The 13034-nt window shown below is 47.1% G+C and overlaps 1 protein-coding gene across 1 annotated transcript in view; it reads right to left on the reverse strand.

The window, feature by feature from the left end:
• Positions 1 to 1388: 1388 nt before the first annotated feature.
• The window catches only part of camk1b (calcium/calmodulin-dependent protein kinase Ib), a 74967-nt gene continuing 63321 nt past the window's right edge, over positions 1389 to 13034 (reverse strand). Inside the window, 9 exon segments of the mRNA NM_001124638.1 lie at positions 1389 to 2705; positions 3143 to 3290; positions 8530 to 8617; positions 8789 to 8867; positions 9342 to 9454; positions 9603 to 9678; positions 10020 to 10146; positions 10649 to 10787; positions 11584 to 11658. Coding sequence (NP_001118110.1) covers positions 2602 to 2705; positions 3143 to 3290; positions 8530 to 8617; positions 8789 to 8867; positions 9342 to 9454; positions 9603 to 9678; positions 10020 to 10146; positions 10649 to 10787; positions 11584 to 11658 — 949 coding nt within the window. The 3' untranslated portion in view covers positions 1389 to 2601.

Raw genomic sequence — 13034 nt, forward strand, 5'->3', positions numbered from 1 at the left:
TTATTCTCTCTCACACATTTTGATCACATCACTCAGCAATTGGACAGGCTACAGTTAAAATTGTTAAATGTCTTTTACAAATGGCACTTACTATTACCGTAGTTTAACAAAGGAAACAATCATAGAATCAAACGATACATTCCGGGGGAAAGCTAGAGTTGGAGAAGTTAGCCTCTCTTTTAATTTTCAGAACATCACTGAGCAGAAAGAGATCAGTCCCTGTCCTCCACTGTATCTGGAAGACCTCAACATGTAGTCAGTCTCATTGGTTTCCAACATGTCAGTCTCAGCTCATGAAACCAAATGTTGGCACCTTTTTAGTGATTAGCCATTAACACTGTACTAATTTGACTTGAAAGTCATTCCTTAATGAAAATGGCACTACTCTTAGTTTAATGAATGTCTCTTTAAAAAAATAACTGACGGGGCATTGTGCAGAGTAGACCATTGGGTACACAACATTGAGAGCAAGACTCAATCAAAAGGTCTATGTTGTGACAGCTCAATATCAACAAGCGGAACAGCAGAGCCATTGATCAGAAGTTAGAACCAACACACTACAGAAAAGCCACTGAAACAGTGAACGTCAAGGCAAATTTGTGTCAATCATTTAGCTTTGAATGCAATGCAGGCTATGGCAAGTAGGTCTGTAGAGTCAATGCCTGTGTGTTGGACTAGCTAGAGTGAGGACAGAGAGGATGTCCCTCTACCCTCTAGTCTCATGTCGCCACACATCCAAGTCTTGTTCACTTGGCTATTGAAATGAACGTGAAAAAGTCCTAAATCTTACTTACAGTAGGAGCTACAACCCACTGGACTGGACTGGTCATTTAAACACATTATACCCTTCTCATCAGAGAATTCAATCAAGTCAGTATGTGTTTATTAAAAGTGCGAGCATTATATGGCAGCTAATTTGAGTACAGTAAATGTATGACGATGATAGATTGAATGTAAACTGAACTGTTGAAAAAACAAAGGAACAATAACAAATGAGTAAAGTGAAATTCTTTGATATAAAATCCTGCATTCTCTTTTAGGTAACCAAAAGTATGTTCTAAATGACCTTATAAACTGGGTGGTTCAAGCCCTGAATGCTGATTGGCTGACAGCTATGGTATATCAGACCGTATATCATGTGTATGACAAAAAGTTTATTTTTACTACTCTAATTACCTTGGTAAGCAATAAGGCACCTCGGGGGTTTGTGGTATACTGTATGGCCAATATACCACGGCTAAGGGCTGTATCCAGGCACTCCACGTTGCGTCGTGCATAAGAACAGCCCATAGCCGCGGTATATTGGCCACATACCACACCCCCTTGTGCCTTATTGCTTAATTATGATGAGTGAGAGAGAAGAAATGATGAGGTGAGACAATGACATGTATATTTACATTCTTTAATTCAAGTTCTCTCTGTACAGATACAAAGGCTTGAAAAAATGAAGTATTAACTAGTACTAAGAGGAATGGCTATGTATGTAAGTCTATCTCCAGGGTATTACACTTCTCAACTGGAAAAGCGATCTGGACAGATCTGGACCGAGGTGAAAGTCTGTATTTAACGATAGAATTGCCACATTGAAATATATACAAACATACAACGATAGAAATTAAATAGCTGCTAATGCTCCTTCAACTGTGCAGAGATATAGAGACGTATCTTCAGATTTCTAAAAGCCACCAGAAAAGAAACATTTGACACTGTTCTAAAGGCAGCATAGAGAAGAAGTCCCTGTGCTGAATTTGTTAAAATCAGAAAGCCTTATTCTGTTACAAGCCTGTGGTGGGAGCACAACCTCAAACTTACAGTTGTGAAACACAACCATGCTGATAAAAAAAAGAAGAAAGAACAGATCTAGCTAAATGCTGGGTCTACTGTATACTAGCCCAATGGATGGAGTATTCTCACATTGATTATCCAGATGTGGTATTAGGTGAATGCTTCTAGGGCTACATTTATATATAAAAATAATATTAAGATACAACAAAGCCATACAAATGTAATGCTGAAGGACTAACATCATTAAGGTCATAAAGATGTGTATCTGCAGTACAGGAACTATAACATAATGATTACCACCATACACGATTTTGCAATAGACTCTTCACGCTATAAAACACCTGCCGCCAACATGCAAGGGGACCTGTCACCTCATCATGCAGAAATCATCCATGGATTCTGTCAAAGTGGAAAGACAATGAAGATAGAAAACACCATGCACATGAATGCAGAGATATAAAAAGCAGACGCACATTTTAAAAGGATGAGTAAAACCCTGTCCAAGCTCTGTCCTGCTTCCAAAATATATGAGCCAGGATTATTCTGGGCACCACACCTCTCTTTCTCAATGTTCTCCTCCTTTCCTTTCTTCTACCCTCTCATCTCATCCTCCACTCTCACCCAATTCGTTCAAATGACCTCCTCTGTTGACATCGAGTCCCTCCTCCCCACCCTGGATTCATAACCTGCCTGCCCCTCCTGGTGGCGGGTTGCTGGAACAACTCTGTATTTCTGGCCAGACAAGGGAGTTCTCTGGTCTCCAGAGGTAAATGGGAAAGTCATTGGTTGGCCTCGCGTGGCCTGCGTGTGCAGGGATCAGACCCGGCTGGTTGGATGGCAGCGGTAGGTGCAGTTGGAGAGGTGGTCGCGCTCCGCCCCCCCATCAGCACTCTGGGAGCAGCCCCCCTCACACGGAGACTCTGGAACACAGAAAGAGAGAGAGAGAGAGAGAGAGAGAGAGAGAGAGAGAGAGAGAGAGAGAGAGAGAGAGAGAGAGAGAGAGAGAGAGGATCACCACACATAGATCTGAAAACTCTTCTACACTATAAATCTGCCTCTTATTAGCCTTTTTCAGCCTGGACACTAGGCAAGGATTACATATCAAAGTGTTACTGAGTGGGACAGTGTTTTGAGACGTGCGTAATCCTGAGCCTAATACACTGTGAAAGGGACTGGTTATTTTCTGGAAACATACTGTACCTAGCAACAAGACCCACTGGGGATGAATGAACAAAACAGAACAGCAAAATTAAGTATTTTTCACAATATCAAGTCGTGTCTCCACAGATTTGAATAAGTTTTGCTCCACTTGAATAGTCCTAACTTGTGTGGCGTGGCGGTGCTTTGACCCACTGACCAGTGGTGTCCTCTGTTTCTGTGGCCTCAGACAGCAGCAGGTGGGCTCTGAGAGGGCTGGGCAGGGTGGTCTGACTGGCGGCCTCCTGACTGGTGCCCAGCTGCAGACGCCTCATATGACGCACCACCGCCGTGGCATTAAACGCTTGCTGCAGGGCAGAACATTTAAATTAAGATCAGAATTTTGAAAAGTGATACATGATAAACGCCATAACAACTTTACTGACTTAATAATAGTCCGCTGAATACTGCAGGATCTTTAGTATTCTACTAATATACTAAACACAGCACACCTGTCATGTACTGTCATGTTGTCTTGTCTCTGTCCTTTCCCTTCACCCTGTCTCCCTCTGCTGGTCGTGTTAGGTTACCTTTTCTCCCCCGCTTTCCCCCAGCTGTCCCTTGTCTCCTCTAACTACCCATTCACCCCGTTCCCCACCTGTTCCCTTTTTTCCCTCTGATTAGGTCCCTATATCTCTCTCTGTTTCTGCTCCTGTCCTTGTCGGATTCTTGTTTGTTTGTGTCATTCATGCCTGAACCAGACTGCCGTCATGTTTGCTGTAACCTTGTCCTGTCCTGTCGGAATCTGCCGGTCCATCGGAGCCTACCTATGTTTGGTAATTAAAGAAGCTCTGTTTAAGTTGATTCGCTTTTGGGTCCTCATTCACGCACCGTAACAGAAGAATCCGACCAAGAATGGACCCAGCGACTTCGGATCCTCTCCACTCAGCCGTCGAGATCCAGGGAGCGATGCTAGGCAGACACAAGCAGGAATTGTCTGCTGCTCGACATGCCGTTGAGACCCTGGCCACCCAAGTCTCCAACCTCACAGAACAGGTTCACCATCTCCGCCTCGATCCACCGGCCACTTCCAGGGCTTTCGAATCTCCGGAGCCCAGAATCAATAACCCGCCGTGTTACTCTGGGGAGCCCACTGAATGCCGCTCGTTCCTCACCCAGTGTGATATTGTGTTTTCTCTCCAGCCCAACACTTACTCCAGGAGCACTGCTCGTGTCGCCTACGTCATATCTCTCCTTATTGGACGGGCTCGTGAGTGGGGCACGGCAATCTGGGAGGCAAGGGCTGAGTGTACTAACCAGTATCAAGACTTTAAGGAGGAGATGATACAGGTTTTTGATCGATCTGTTTTTGGGGAGGAGGCTTCCAGGGCCCTGTCTTCCCTATGTCAAGGCAATCGATCCATAACAGACTACTCTATTGAGTTTCGCACTCTTGCTGTCTCCAGTGGCTGGAACGAGCCGGCCTTGCTCGCTCGTCTTCTGGAGGGTTTCCGCGCAGAGGTAAAGGATGAGATTCTCTCCCGGGAGGTTCCTTCCAGCGTGGATTCCTTGATTGAACTCGCTATTCGCATTGAGCGACGGGTTGATCTTCGTCACCGAGCTCGTGGAAAGGAGCTCGCGCTCTCCGTCGCCTCCCTCTCCGCATCACTACCATCTTCCTCTGCCGGCTCGGGTGCTGAGCCCATGCAGCTGGGAGGTATCCGCATCTCGACTAAGGAGAGGGAACGGAGAATCACCAACCGCCTCTGTCTCTATTGCGGTTCCGCTGGTCATTTTGTCACTTCATGTCCAGTAAAAGGCCAGAGCTCGTCAGTAAGCGGAGGGCTACTGGTGAGCGCTACTACTCCTGTCTCTCCTTCAAGATCCTGCACTACCTTGTCGGTCCATCTACGCTGGACCGGTTCGTCAGCTTCCTGCAGTGCCTTAATAGACTCTGGGGCGGAGGGCTGTTTTATGGACGAGACCTGGGCTCGGGAACATGACATTCCTCTCAGACAGTTAAAGGAGCCCACGGCCTTGTTCGCCCTGGATGGTAGTCCTCTCCCCAGGATTCAGCGTGAGACGCTACCTTTAACCCTCACTGTTTCTGGTAATCATAGTGAAACCATTTCTTTTTTAATTTTTCGTTCACCTTTTACACCTGTTGTTTTGGGCCATCCCTGGCTAGTTTGTCATAATCCTTCCATTAATTGGTCTAGTAATTCTATCCTCTCCTGGAACGTCTCTTGTCATGTGAAATGTTTAATGTCTGCTATCCCTCCTGTTTCCTCTGTCTCTTCTTCACAGGAGGAGCCTGGTGATTTGACAGGGGTGCCGGAGGAATATCACGATCTGCGCACGGTGTTCAGTCGGTCCAGGGCCACCTCTCTTCCTCCACACCGGTCGTATGATTGTAGTATTGATCTCCTTCCGGGAACCACCCCCCCCCGGGGTAGACTATACTCTCTGTCGGCTCCCGAACGTAAGGCTCTCGAAGATTATTTGTCTGTAGCTCTTGACGCCGGTACCATAGTCCCCTCCTCCTCTCCCGCCGGAGCGGGGTTTTTTTTTGTCAAGAAGAAGGACGGGTCTCTGCGCCCCTGCATAGATTATCGAGGGCTGAATGACATAACAGTGAAGAATCGTTATCCGCTTCCTCTTATGTCTTCAGCCTTCGAGATCCTGCAGGGAGCCAGGTTTTTCACTAAGTTGGACCTTCGTAACGCTTACCATCTCGTGCGCATCAGGGAGGGGGACGAGTGGAAGACGGCGTTTAACACTCCGTTAGGGCACTTTGAATACCGGGTTCTTCCTTTCGGCCTCGCTAACGCTCCAGCTGTCTTTCAGGCATTAGTCAATGATGTCCTGAGAGACATGCTGAACATCTTTGTTTTCGTTTACCTTGACGATATCCTGATTTTTTCACCGTCACTCCAGATTCATGTTCAGCACGTTCGACGTGTCCTCCAGCGCCTTTTAGAGAATTGTCTTTTTGTGAAGGCTGAGAAGTGCACTTTTCATGCCTCCTCCGTCACATTTCTCGGTTCTGTTATTTCCGCTGAAGGCATTAAGATGGATCCCGCTAAGGTCCAAGCTGTCATTGATTGGCCCGTCCCTAAGTCACGCGTCGAGCTGCAGCGCTTTCTCGGCTTCGCGAACTTCTATCGTCGTTTCATCCGTAATTTCGGTCAGGTGGCAGCTCCTCTCACAGCCCTTACTTCTGTCAAGACGTGCTTTAAGTGGTCCGTTTCCGCCCAGGGAGCTTTTGATCTCCTCAAGAATCGTTTTACATCCGCTCCTATCCTTGTTACACCTGACGTCTCTAGACAGTTCGTTGTCGAGGTTGACGCGTCAGAGGTGGGAGTGGGAGCCATCCTTTCTCAGCGCTCCCTCTCTGACGACAAGGTCCACCCATGCGCGTATTTTTCTCATCGCCTGTCGCCGTCGGAACGTAACTATGATGTGGGTAACCGCGAACTGCTCGCCATCCGGTTAGCCCTAGGCGAATGGCGACAGTGGTTGGAGGGGGCGACCGTTCCTTTTGTCGTTTGGACTGACCATAGGAACCTTGAGTACATCCGTTCTGCCAAACGACTTAATGCGCGTCAGGCGCGTTGGGCGCTGTTTTTCGCTCGTTTCGAGTTCGTGATTTCTTATCGTCCGGGCTCTAAGAACACCAAGCCTGATGCTTTGTCTCGTCTCTTCAGTTCTTCAGTAGCCTCCACTGACCCCGAGGGGATTCTCCCTGAGGGGCGTGTTGTCGGGTTGACTGTCTGGGGAATTGAGAGGCAGGTAAAGCAAGCACTCACTCAAACTCCGTCGCCGCGCGCTTGTCCTAGGAACCTTCTTTTCGTTCCCGTTCCTACTCGTCTGGCCGTTCTTCAGTGGGCTCACTCTGCCAAGTTAGCCGGCCACCCTGGCGTTCGGGGTACGCTTGCTTCCATTCGCCAGCGTTTCTGGTGGCCCACCCGGGAGCATGACACGCGTCGTTTCGTGGCTGCTTGTTCGGTCTGCGCGCAGACTAAGTCCGGTAACTCTCCTCCTGCCGGCCGTCTCAGGCCGCTTCCTATTCCCTCTCGACCGTGGTCTCACATCGCCTTAGATTTTGTCACCGGACTGCCTTCGTCAGCGGGGAAGACTGTTATTCTTACGGTTGTCGATAGGTTCTCTAAGGCGGCTCATTTCATTCCCCTTGCTAAGCTTCCTTCTGCTAAAGAGACGGCACAAATCATCATCGAGAATGTTTTCAGAATTCATGGCCTTCCGTCAGACGTCGTTTCGGACAGAGGTCCGCAATTCACGTCTCAATTTTGGAGGGAGTTTTGCCGTTTGATTGGGGCTTCCGTCAGTCTCTCTTCCGGCTTTCACCCCCAGTCTAACGGTCAAGCAGAACGGGCCAATCAGACTATTGGTCGCATCTTACGCAGTCTTTCTTTTCGCAACCCTGCGTCTTGGTCAGAACAGCTCCCCTGGGCAGAATACGCCCACAACTCGCTTCCTTCGTCTGCGACCGGGCTATCTCCTTTTCAGAGTAGCCTCGGGTACCAGCCTCCGTTGTTCTCATCTCAGTTCGCCGAGTCCAGCGTCCCCTCCGCTCAGGCTTTTGTCCAACGTTGCGAGCGCACCTGGAAGAGGGTCAGGTCTGCACTTTGCCGTTATAGGGCGCAGACTGTGAGAGCTGCTAATAAGCGTAGAACGAAGAGCCCTAGATATTGTCGCGGTCAGAGAGTTTGGCTCTCCACTCAGAACCTTCCCCTTAAGACGGCTTCTCGCAAGTTGACCCCGCGGTTCATTGGTCCATTCCGTATCTCTCAGGTCATTAATCCTGTCGCAGTGCGACTTCTTCTTCCGCGATATCTTCGTCGCGTCCACCCGGTCTTCCATGTCTCCTGTGTTAAGCCCGTTCTTCGCGCCCCCGCTCGTCTTCCCCCCCCCTCCCCCATCCTTGTCGAGGGCGCACCTATCTACAGGGTCCGTAAAATCTTGGACATGCGTCCTCGGGGCCGTGGTCATCAGTACCTAGTTGACTGGGAGGGGTACGGTCCTGAGGAGAGGAGTTGGGTTCCCTCTCGGGACGTGCTGGACCGTGCGCTGATTGATGATTTCCTCCGTTGCCGCCAGGTTTCCTCCTCGAGTGCGCCAGGAGGCGCTCGGTGAGTGGGGGGGTACTGTCATGTACTGTCATGTTGTCTTGTCTCTGTCCTTTCCCTTCACCCTGTCTCCCTCTGCTGGTCGTGTTAGGTTACCTTTTCTCCCCCGCTTTCCCCCAGCTGTCCCTTGTCTCCTCTAACTACCCATTCACCCCGTTCCCCACCTGTTCCCTTTTTTCCCTCTGATTAGGTCCCTATATCTCTCTCTGTTTCTGCTCCTGTCCTTGTCGGATTCTTGTTTGTTTGTGTCATTCATGCCTGAACCAGACTGCCGTCATGTTTGCTGTAACCTTGTCCTGTCCTGTCGGAATCTGCCGGTCCATCGGAGCCTACCTATGTTTGGTAATTAAAGAAGCTCTGTTTAAGTTGATTCGCTTTTGGGTCCTCATTCACGCACCGTAACAACACCAGCAAAAATGTATTTGCATTTTGACGTGGACCAACAAAAGTAACTCACCCTCCACTTGCTCTTGGCAAAGTTCTTCCTTATCTGAGCACTGACAGACTCATGGATGTTCTTATCTAGAGCGGTGTCACCAGCGATCCTGAGGGACAGAGAAAGACATGAGGGGACAACTTCTGCTGGTTGTCACAAGAACAGGTGAACACTTGGCAAAAGTACACATTTAGTCGATTATTCTCGACATGATAAAGTCGCGTTTTGTGTGTGTGTGTGTGTGTGTGTGTTTTGTGACGGAGAAGATGGTGTTCACTACCAGGGGTGCTGCAGAGCCTGGTCACATGTGTAGCGTATCCTGGGGTCCTTCTCCATCAAGTGGACTATGAAGTCTTTGGCTGAAAACACAGAATGAAAAGTCATATATTTAACTCAAAGGCAATGTTTTTTTTAAAACATACATTAGATATATCTACTGATGCTACTTACACAGAATAAAAAGGTAGCTGATGCAGAAAAAGACTCCTAGGCTACTACAGTAAAAGGAGCTTCACTGCAGCAGAAACACTGTCCAGACTGACTTGACAGTAAAATACATAAACTGGCCATGTGCCTTTGGCCTGACTTCAGAAACTCCCCACAGGACTATGTACTGTACCATGACCCCCAGAGCTCTATGTAATGGTGATCTCACAGGGCCTCAGTGATTGTTCTATGGCCAGTGAGTGTATTATGGTTAATCCCATCACACACACTGACAGCTTGGCAGGAACACTCAAACCATAACAAACCCCAGACCAATGTAAGTAATTTACAATAATATGAAACTGCTGACAAACAGAACTAATAATGACAACATAGGTCTACTGGACCTGAGTCAGAGATATCGTCCCAGTAAGGAGAGTCAAACTCATATTCAGCCTTCATAATCTGCTCAAAAAGCTTGGCGTCGTTCTCGTCATAGAACGGCGGGTATCCACACAAACTGCGTAAGAATAAGAGCACAAAGGCATCATGTGAGAGTTAGGGAATGAATTGATTGTTGAAAATAATGAAGTGGAAACTAGGGTAACACAGTAAGACTGGTAGGTGAAAGACTAAAGTGAAAGAGCCAGTCCAACCCCATGACTCACAGGATGTAGGCGATGACACCGATTGACCAACAGTCCACCGCCTTGCTGTATGGTTTCTGGGCCAATACTTCAGGGGCTTCCAACGATAAGAGAGCAGTGTTTTCATCAGCATCATTACACATCTAGCCTGACATGATCACTGGGTGTGCGCTTGCTCTCAAAACAGAAGGCTCTTTTCAATCTGTATTGCTGAAGCGATTGTAGCGCTATAAATGTAAAGGTCATTTCCTATTGAACCGTTTACAGTGAGTGAAGTCTCCGCTAACGCGGGAACAATGCCTTTTCATTTAAACCATGCTAAAATGCTGGATTTCCGCAATACGGATAGAAAAGAGCCCTAAATCATAGAAATCATGCTCTTGAAACAAAGACAGACACACACAAAGGCATGTACTGATCAGTACCAGTCCTCCTTACCAACGTATCCTGGTGTTCCGCAGGCTGTGGACATGACACTTCCAGATCCCTCAATCTTCGACAGGCCAAAGTCACTGATCATGATCTTAGAGTCCTCTTCCATACTGTAGTACAGAAGGTTCTCCGGCTGGAAAAGAAGACAGAGCATTCAATCAACTTTATTGTTCACTAACATTTTATAAACAGACACAAACAAACTGGGGAAATAATTTGTTATTCAAACTAATGATTAATCAGTTTACACGCTGCTGAACTGCCTGTAAACAAATTATCTCATTAGAGGAGTAAAGATAATTAATCTAATTTAAAAGGCACTAAAGAATGATTGGGACAAATGCATCATGTGCCTAGGCAACAAACATGTTCCATACTATAAGGTCACCCTTAAACCTCTAGTAATTTGTAATACACTAATCGCAAAATAGTAAAATGGTTGAAATTCAAAGTTGCAATTTTCATAGCACACCTGGTGTCTTCATCTTATAGAGTGGCTATCATACATCCAGTATTGTGACTATTCAGTCATTGGACAGAATGAAGTAGGTAAATGACTCCAGTGCTAAACACTGAAATCTCCTCTTTCACTGTCATACACACCACCTGACCCTTGACCCCTAATCCAGGCTCACCTTCAGGTCGCGGTGTACGATGCCCATGTCATGGAGGTATTTGACAGCGTCCAGGATCTGCTGGATGAGCTTGCTGGCATCTTTCTCTGTGTAAAAGCCCTTCTCCACTATCCTGTCAAACAGCTCCCCACCAGACACCCTGGACAGAGAGGAGGAAGGCGTCTGACGTACACCTGCTAAAGTATGTCCATTTAACTTCCTGCTATATGCCTACATCACCACTAGATGGAGGCATTGCTTCTTCCTAGATGAACCCACCACTGCTCTCTGTGTATCAGATCTAACAACAAGCTAAAGCCATGTCATGCTGCCTCACAGAGAGAGAGAGAGAGAGAGAGAGAGAGAGAGAGAGGGACTGAGAGAAAGAGGAGGGAAGGAAGGGGGGGAAGAAAGAGAGGGATAAAGGGGATTTTTATTTGTGCGAACCCCCAACTGTTCTTTGGTTAAATCTGAATGCCCTTACAGCAGTGTTGCTAAAGTGAACACAACCCCCCCCCCCCTTCATCTCACTACCCACTGTTTTCAACAGTAAAAGCAATCTCTATCTCTCTCACATACCACTCCTTCTCTTCTGTGTGTGTGTGTGTGTGTGTGTGTGTGTGTGTGTGTGTGTGTGTGGGTGGGTGGGTGGGTGGGTGGGGGGCAATCTGTGACTTGACTTCTGTTGGGATCAGTCAACAGAAAGGCCCCTGAGCTCAGAGTAATTATTGGAGAACGGGTGGGAGACAGCGCAGGCAGGGAGTCTAATACACACACGCAAACACACATACATTGCAGAGGAATAATCTTGAAAGTTTGCAAACTGAAGGCTGCCTCTTCACAAGGCAGAGAGTGACTTGGTTGAGGGACAGAAAGGGGTAACATGGGTAGAAGGAGAACAGAAAGAGAGAGAAAATATAGAGGCAGGTCATAAAGCCAGCAGGATGATCACTCACAGCTGCATAACCAGGTAGAGGTGAGATTTACTCTCAAAGATGTCCTCCAGGGAGACAATGTTGGCATGTTTTAACCTAGAGAGGGAGAGATAGAGAGAGAGAAAGAGAGAAAAAGAGAGTCAAAATCACAAACATTGTACATTACCATTAGAAATACAGAACTGTCTGACACCGTATGATCGTTAAACATAGCATTCTGTGATTTTCTCTGAGATCATTCTCATTAATTCTGTATCTAAATAAACATCATAGGGAGCACTTAATCTTAATCTCGGTAATATATAATCTTGGTTAACCCAGAGCTAAAGTCTCATGTAATTGGTCAGATGGTTGATTAAGTTCTGGGTCCATGTTAAAAGAAGGAAAGAAGAGCTCCACCCTCTCTCTGCAAGTTATGACAAATCTGTAGGCCAAATGTCCCCTCACTTTCGGAAATTCGAAAGATGCTAACACCTGCGAAATCATGATTTGTCCAAAGCACCGGAACTAATGCTGCCCGTTATCTCACATCTTCCATTGTATCATGACAGCTCTACGGTACCATTTCTGGTTACACAGTCCGTCGACGAGAGATTACAATATGTATGATACTAATTATCACTAATATTAGTTTAAGCTGGAGCTAGAGTTGTGTTGCCAGTGTTGACTGTGTGGTGGCAGGCGTCTCTCTAATTGGCTGAGCAGTGTATTCTGACGCCCCCCTGAGAGTCATTGGCGTGGAGACAGAACAGAACACTGAGCAGGTGAGTCACGGCTCTGGAGGTGGCTTTCTTCCATCATCCCCATGCTGCCCACCTAAAACACTTCACCTTACACTCAAAGACTGAGAAAGACTGTTTACCTACACGCACACCCCAGACACGCACACACACATACACACTCACTACTCACTCACTCACTCACTCTCTCTCACTCAGACACTCCTCACAATCTTCTTTACTGTCATTTTTCAATCTTTGGTTTGAGCTCAGCTTGAGTATAGGAGCCATGAATTGGGGTAGAAAGCTAGCAATGCTCCAACACAAGGCCAAATCCTCCTATGACTACAACAGAGTAGCTCCTCTATCAATAGGTGTCTCTCTCTCTACACCAAAGTATCATGGCACAGCGCAGGTAGAATACACTTTCCCCTTAAGCTACTGATAGTCCATCCATCTGTGTCACTACAATTTGAGATGGCAGGCACCCCAGTGATGACAGACACTTGTCACACTGGCACGGCTCGGAGAGAGGCCAAAACAAAAATGGAACCGCACCGCAGTATCAATTTTGTGTCACGTGTGTTCCTATGCCCTGTCTGAAACATTGCTGCCTGGGGAAAATCACAACACATTATCATTGGCAGGGATCCAACTGAGACAAGAGGGAGATTATAAAAGCCTTTCAATTTCATTATGGTCTCTGTAAAGTGTTTCATTGAGTTGAGAGAGTGAGCAGAGGTAATGAATTGC

Source organism: Oncorhynchus mykiss, chromosome 7, assembly GCF_013265735.2.
Source record: "Oncorhynchus mykiss isolate Arlee chromosome 7, USDA_OmykA_1.1, whole genome shotgun sequence".
NCBI classification, from domain to species: Eukaryota; Metazoa; Chordata; class Actinopteri; order Salmoniformes; family Salmonidae; genus Oncorhynchus; species Oncorhynchus mykiss.